Raw genomic sequence first — 6,219 nt, 5'->3', positions numbered from 1 at the left:
TTAGTTTGGTTTTGTTATTGATGTTTTATCAGTGTCTCTCTGGTTTCTAAGCCGCAAACAGCAGGCACTCAACAGCGGTCCCCCCACTGCTGCCAAAGGCCAGTCCCAGAGGTGCCACTCGAGGGCCACAGTGCCCAGGGAGGGGCTCCCGGCGCAGCGGGCAGCGGGCAGGGCACGCACAGCTAGCCCCCGCTCGCTGCCTTCAGGGTCTCTGCGGGGGCTGTCCCCCAGCGCCGCCCCTGCTCAGGGCCCAAGGAAGCCCCTGCAGCCTCTGGGCCAGACTCCCTGCCCTTGAGCCCCCTCCTCACCCGTCCGCACTCCGCGGGTTCCCCGCTGGCCCCAGAGCAACGCCGGGCACCCTGGCCTGGGTTTCCCAGGCGCACGCTGCACACAGCACCATGTCAGGACGCTAACTCGCCCGGGAGTTAGGAGTGGGGAGCCAGGGCCGGAGGGGGAGGCGCCGCCCAGCCCGCCGCCAGAGGGCTCCCAGCTCCGCAGCGGGTTCTGCACGGGCGTCCAGGCACCCCTTCCCGCGGTCTCTTCAGGGGTCAGACCCTAAGAGCAAACGGCCAGGCCCAGGCCCTGCGGGCAGAAAAGGGAAGCCTGAGCAGGCCTGCTGACGGCCGCTGAGGGAAGGTGGGTCTCGGGGGGCCCTGTGCCGGGGCGTTGGGAGGTGTGGAGGGTCAGCCCCCATCTCACCCTGTGACCTCCAGGCTCCGATGGCCCAGGGTCCCTCCCGCCCCGCCCCCGACCTGGGCTTCCCTCCACTGAGCTGGGGCGGCCCTGCAGGAAGCGTGCAGGGAGAGCAGGGCAGGCAGGCAGGCAGCGGCACGGGGAGGAGGCCCCACCCTGACGCAGAACCCAGAGGGGACGTACCGGGCATGCAAGCTAGACCCAGGAGTCGACAGGCTGAGGCCTGGCGTCCCCCACAGCGTCCACCAGCCTGACCGCAGGCCTGCTGGGCCCGGGCGGAGGAGCCTTCCTGCTGGGGTCGGGCTGCAGCGGGCGGGCAGCGGGCAGGCGGGCGTTAGAGGCAGAACGCAGCAGGTTAGTATGAGCAGGCGGGTGGGAGCTGGGCAGGTCAGCAGGGCAGGGGTGTGTGCCAGGGGAGGGCTGAGCGCCAGCAGGGCTGGGGGACACAAGAACAGGCGCAGAGCAGGCGGCGGGGCTGCCATGGGGGCGGGGCTGAGGAGGGAGGGTGCGTATGCAGCCTCGAACTGGACCGGGTGCCCAGCTTCCCCAGCCAGGAGAGCCACAGCCCCGCCCCAGGCCCCGCCCCGGACATGCCCAAGGCCACTCACTTTCAACGGCTCCTTCTCAGAGGTCTCCCCCGCTGGGTCACTGCCTCGAGGCCTACGCTCCCTCCTGTCCATGGTGGAGTAGCCGTCTGCTGGGCGGAGGCAGAGGGGACCCTGAGGCAGGCACCGAGGTGTGGCTGTCCCTCAGCGCCCAGGGTGTATCTGGGGAGGGCATCCGCCTGGACTGCGCGGAGCCGGGTCTTCTCATCTGTCCCCACTCCCCCTGCTGGCCCCCTGACCCACAGCTCAGAGCCCTCCAGCCGCCATCAAGTGGCAGACCAGATTGGCTGGACAGTGACCCCTCCCTGGCTGGCCCGCCCCTCGCTCCCTGAGCACCCCTAAGCCAAATCACTTTTCTAACCACCCCTCCTTGGAAGGCCCTCCCCACACAGAGCAAACAGCCTGCACCTGCCCGCACCTGGACCAAGCGCCTCCATGGGGATCATGTCCCGGCCGCCTGGCTTCTCACCGTCTGCAAGGCATGAGCGTGTGGGTGGCTGGCTGCAGGTGGTGGCGGGGGCCCAGGCCTGGCCTCAGCCACTCTGGGTACCCTGTCACCAACATCTGCTCCCTGGCAAAGCCGCCCCCAGCTTGGTGCCAAGGTGAACGCCCTGGGGGTAGGGGGTGCGAAGAGTGGGGGCCATCCTCCTGGAGGAAGGCCCACCTCCCTGCAGCCCTCGGCCGGGAGAGAGGAACAGCTGAACCTCGGGATGAGCTCTGGCCCCATACTCACCCAGGCTCTTTTCCACCAGTGGCAGCGTGCTGTCGTCCAAGCCTCCCGGACTCGGGGCTGCCTTGGGGCCCCTGGCATTAGCAGCGGCTGACTGCGGCGGGGGAACACATAGCAGACGGCGTGGGTCGGGGCGCTGCCACAGGAGACCAGGCCTGGCGAAGTGAGAAGGGGCGGGCGGGCCTAACCTGGAAGCGCGCCTTGCTCCAGCCGTCCTTCTGGAGGGCGCTGCGCAGCTCCTTGTAGCTCCACACGGTCTGCAGCACGTGCGACGCGGCCTTCGCCTCGCGCACCGATTGGCTGCGGCCCAGGCGGGATCAGCTTCTGCCTGGACCGCCCCGCCCCGCCCACTCACCGGGCCCCTCCTACTCCGCCCCACAGGCCCCGCCCACCCACCCGGGGCCCCCTCCCGCTCCACCCACCTAGGCCCCGCCCCAACAGGCCCTGCCCGGCCCCTCCCGCGGCCACGCCTGCACCCACCTGGAGGCGCCCAGTGCCACCAGCGCGGGCACGCCGCGAGCTTGCAGCAGCGAGCGCGCGTTGTCCAGACTGTCGGACACGATCTCGTGGATGGTGTTGAGCACGGCCACCACTGTGTCCTCCTCCAGGCGGGCACCGGGCCGGGCGGGCGCCTGCGCGCTGCGCACGTTTCTCACAAGCTCGGCCATGGCGTAGCTCCCTGCGGGCGGCGGGCAGCGGGCTAGGGTCGGTGAGGCCGCACCGGCGGGGTCGGGGGGCCCGGGCCCCAGACCCCCGTGCCCGCGCTCACCGATAAGGTCTTTGTTGCGCCGGTCGAGCGAGAGGTTGCGCAGGGCGATGGCGACGGCGCGCACCACCTTGTCGGTCTCCGACTGCAGCAGCTCCACCAGCACCGGCAGCCCGCGCTCCTTGCGCACCGCGGCGCGGATGTACGTGGCCCACTGCGGCGGGGGGCGGCGTGCTCAGCTGGGGCCGCGTCGCGCGCCCAGCGGCGCCCTGACCGCCCCTTCGAGCCGGACCGCCCTCCCGCTGCGGACAAAGCCCGCCCCAGCAGCTCCACTCCGAAGCCTCCCTGCCCCGCGGGGCCTCTCTCACCACCCAGTTCCCGGCGCTGAGGTTCTGCAGGGCGCCGGCCGCGGCCTCCAGGGTGTTGAAGTTGCGGCTCTCCGTCAGGAGGGACAGGTAGAGACGCACCACCTCGGGCTGGTACAGCAGCTCGAAGCCTGGGCACGGAGTGACCCCGCCGCGGTCACGCATGCCGCCCGTCACCCTCCCATCCTGGGCGCTCCCGGGGCAGCGAAGCTGGGGCCCAGGGCGGCTATGACGTCACCGGGGGACGTTCCGCACCCACGTGATCACCCCTTAGCTGCCCGAGAGGAAAAGCCTTCCCATTTCACAGAGGAAGCAACGGAGGCTGGGAGAGGTCACGGACCCGGCTTAGGGGTGTGGGGCGTGGGCAACAGCCAGGACTGCTCCCCTAGCAACAGGACTCAGACTGCCTAGCAACAGCCCCCACCCGCGCATCCTATGTTAGAGGCCTGCCCTCCAAGACACAGCCGCTCAACCCCTACTGGCGCCGCCTCAATGGAGGCCCCAGCCCAGCAGCAGAGTCGCTCCACTGTGCTCCAGGGCAGAGCGGGGAGAAGCCTGCCAGATCTGCCCCACACTGCGGCCTGTGTCCCTGGGCATCACCTCCATCCCCCGTCCCTCACCCTGCGTGTCATCAGCCCCTCCCCAATTCTGCCCCAATGTGCCAGGGTGCTCTGGACCAGCCTCCAAACTGGGCCTGACCTGGTGCCTAGGCTGGCAAAGGCGGCTACTGGTTAGCCCTGCCCTTCGCTGAAGACCCTCGCTGCTTCCCCACCCACTCCTCCATGCCTCACTCCTATACCTGCCTGAAGTTACCTTGGCACAGACCCTGATTCCCAGCCCTGAGCAGATGGCCAGAAGCTGGCACAGTCCTCTGGGAGCCCCACCCCTGTGGGCCTCAGTTTCCCCACTGGCCCCCAAGGCCCTTCAGGCCAGCTCGGTGGCACAGAACTTCACTCCTGGACTGGCCTGGCCTCTGCCTCCCCACACTCACCCTTGGCAGCCTCAGTGCGCTTGGGCAGGTCCAGGGTGTCCGAGTTCTGGTCCGTCTCTCCATCCCGCTTCCCTGGAACAAAAGGGCAGTGGAGGGTGAGATGGAGCCTGCAGGGCACAGGCGTGTATCAGGTGCGGCCCAGAAGACACCCCCACGTCAGAGACGGGCACCAGGAGGCTGGAGCAGGGTGCTGTCCCGAGTTCAGCCAGATGTGTCGGCCCAGAGTGCAGTGGGGGCCAGGACTCGTCTCCCACTGGGTGCTGGCAGCCGCGCTTCAGATCGCCCCACAGCCTCCTTGGGGTCCCAGGGCATGAACTCAGGGGCCAGCAGCCCAGGCTGGGCAGGGAGGTGCAGACAGGGCAGTGAGGCCTGGTGGGGGCAGGGCGCGCCAGGCTGTGGTGAAGCAGGCCTGGGGCGAACAGTGCCACTCACGGCGGCCGGGCCCGGCCCTGGGCGCTGGCAGCCAGGAGATGCCCCCGCAGCTGCCAGCCGAGGGCCAGTTCACCGCCTCCCAGCTCCTCCGCCCAGGCCGACCCTCTTCCTCGTGGAGGCAGAGCTGAGACCAGACGGCCAGGGCTGGCTCTGCCTAGCCTCCTGGGGCCTTTGCGTGCTCCCGCTGTCTGCGCCACGCCTCACCCGCTCCATTGGAGGGCAGACTCTCTCCCCAGGGCCCTGGGGATGGACGTGCCCGGCCCTGTCCACCCTGGGCTCCCTCCACCCAGGACCACAGCTGAGGTTTCACAGAGGGACAGCCCCTCAGCCTCCCAACCAGCCCCAGGCCGACATTCCTGCCGTTGTCATGGAGACGGCTGCCAGGAGAAGGGAGGGGCCTTCCTGCAGACGCAGGTCCTGTGGTTGTCATGGAGACAGCTGCCTGAGCAATGGGGGGGTCCCTGGTGCCCACTGCGCCCGCCAGGCCTGCACGCAGGCCGAGCAGGGACTCACCTTGATGGAACCACTCTTCTGGGCGGCCGAGGAAGCACGGGAGAGAGGAGAGGAGCCTGAGCGGGCAGCACCCCATGCCCCCCCAGGATCGGGTGGGGGACGGGGAGTCTCAGCCCGATCACTCCTGGGGGAGCGACCCCACGGGCGACGGGGTCAGGAAAGGCCATGCGGTGTGCGGGTAAGGTCAGCACAGACCCCGGGCAGCCGCGCCGGAGGCAGGGATGGAGTGAAGCGGGTGGGTGCTACCCCCCCGCCCCAGGGTCCTCGGGCTCCCTGCCAACGCTGGAAGGCGGTGATGTCCAAACATGAGCCCCCAGAACCCTTCCTGGAGCTGAAGGTCTGGGTCTGGGCACCAAAGGAGACCACCGCACGGGCTCGCTCCTGCCTGCCCCTGGGTGCCCCGCTTGGCTCCCTGGCCGTGACCCCCGTGGGTGTGGAGGGCCTTTAGCTCGGCGGGCCTCGGATCCAAGAGCCAAACCCTGGTGCCGCCCACACACCTTTGGCCTTCTTGCCACCGAAGCAGCCGGCGTCCTCCCTGCTCCGGCGCTGGGCGCTCCCGGAACCACCCGGGGGCCTGGGCTCGGCCTCCTGGTACCTTTCGGCCCCCGGCACCTCCTTATGCACGTGGTAGGAGAGGTTCCGGACAATGCACACACAGTTCTCCACCGACTGTGGGGAGAGGGGGCATGGGGCGCTGACCCTCCCGGGGGCACGCCGCAGCCCGTGAAGGCGGGAGGGGCCGGGGCCCACTGGGGTGAGACTCAGGGATGCGTCTGAGGGGAGGGGAGCACCTCCCCGTCGTGGACCACGTGCCCACCCCCCTGCTGCCCGAGTGCTCCAGGGCTCCTATTCAGACCCCAGCCCGTTGTGGGGGCTACAAGTCCGGCCCTTCCCGGGGCTCCCTGCCTACCTTGTTGTCAGTGTCCTTCCTGCCCACGGCCGACTGCAGAGCGTGCAGCAGGGCGTCCACCAGCCCCTCACACTCGCGGAGCCGCCGCCGGGCCTCTGCGCCGTCTGAGCTCACATTCCTGGGAGGCCAAGAGCGAGCCTGTGGGCTGGCTCCTGTGGGGACTCTCCCCCCAGCCCTGGGGTCTTGTCTGCAGAAATGCCCACACACAGTCAGGGCTGCCAGCAGACGAGGGAGCCTGGCAGTGAATGGCAGACCGCGGGACCTGGGCCGGGGG

At 69.6% G+C, this 6,219-nt stretch overlaps 1 protein-coding gene across 7 annotated transcripts in view; it reads right to left on the bottom strand.

Moving 5' to 3' along the window:
• Window positions 1-544: 544 nt before the first annotated feature.
• Window positions 545-6,219, bottom strand: part of ARVCF (ARVCF delta catenin family member) — a 29,872-nt gene continuing 24,197 nt past the window's right edge. For 2 of the 7 annotated variants that reach the window (XM_070385653.1, XM_070385659.1), the window contains 12 exons: window positions 5,946-6,063; window positions 5,533-5,704; window positions 4,091-4,162; window positions 3,103-3,230; window positions 2,798-2,948; window positions 2,509-2,707; window positions 2,217-2,328; window positions 2,032-2,122; window positions 1,717-1,770; window positions 1,302-1,390; window positions 877-996; window positions 545-582 (listed from right to left, as the gene is read on the bottom strand). In XM_070385653.1, coding sequence (XP_070241754.1) covers window positions 889-996; window positions 1,302-1,390; window positions 1,717-1,770; window positions 2,032-2,122; window positions 2,217-2,328; window positions 2,509-2,707; window positions 2,798-2,948; window positions 3,103-3,230; window positions 4,091-4,162; window positions 5,533-5,704; window positions 5,946-6,063 — 1,294 coding nt within the window. In that variant the 3' untranslated portion in view covers window positions 545-582; window positions 877-888. Of the gene's footprint in view, window positions 583-876; window positions 997-1,301; window positions 1,391-1,716; window positions 1,771-2,031; window positions 2,184-2,216; window positions 2,329-2,508; window positions 2,708-2,797; window positions 2,949-3,102; window positions 3,231-4,090; window positions 4,163-5,532; window positions 5,705-5,945; window positions 6,064-6,219 lie in introns of all 7 variants that reach the window. The other 5 variants (XM_070385654.1, XM_070385660.1, XM_070385656.1 and 2 more) reach the window with 4 other exon arrangements.

The sequence above is a fragment of the Bos mutus genome, chromosome 17, assembly GCF_027580195.1.
Source record: "Bos mutus isolate GX-2022 chromosome 17, NWIPB_WYAK_1.1, whole genome shotgun sequence".
NCBI classification, from domain to species: domain Eukaryota; kingdom Metazoa; phylum Chordata; class Mammalia; order Artiodactyla; family Bovidae; genus Bos; species Bos mutus.
This window is presented reverse-complemented; position numbering and strand designations above follow the sequence as displayed.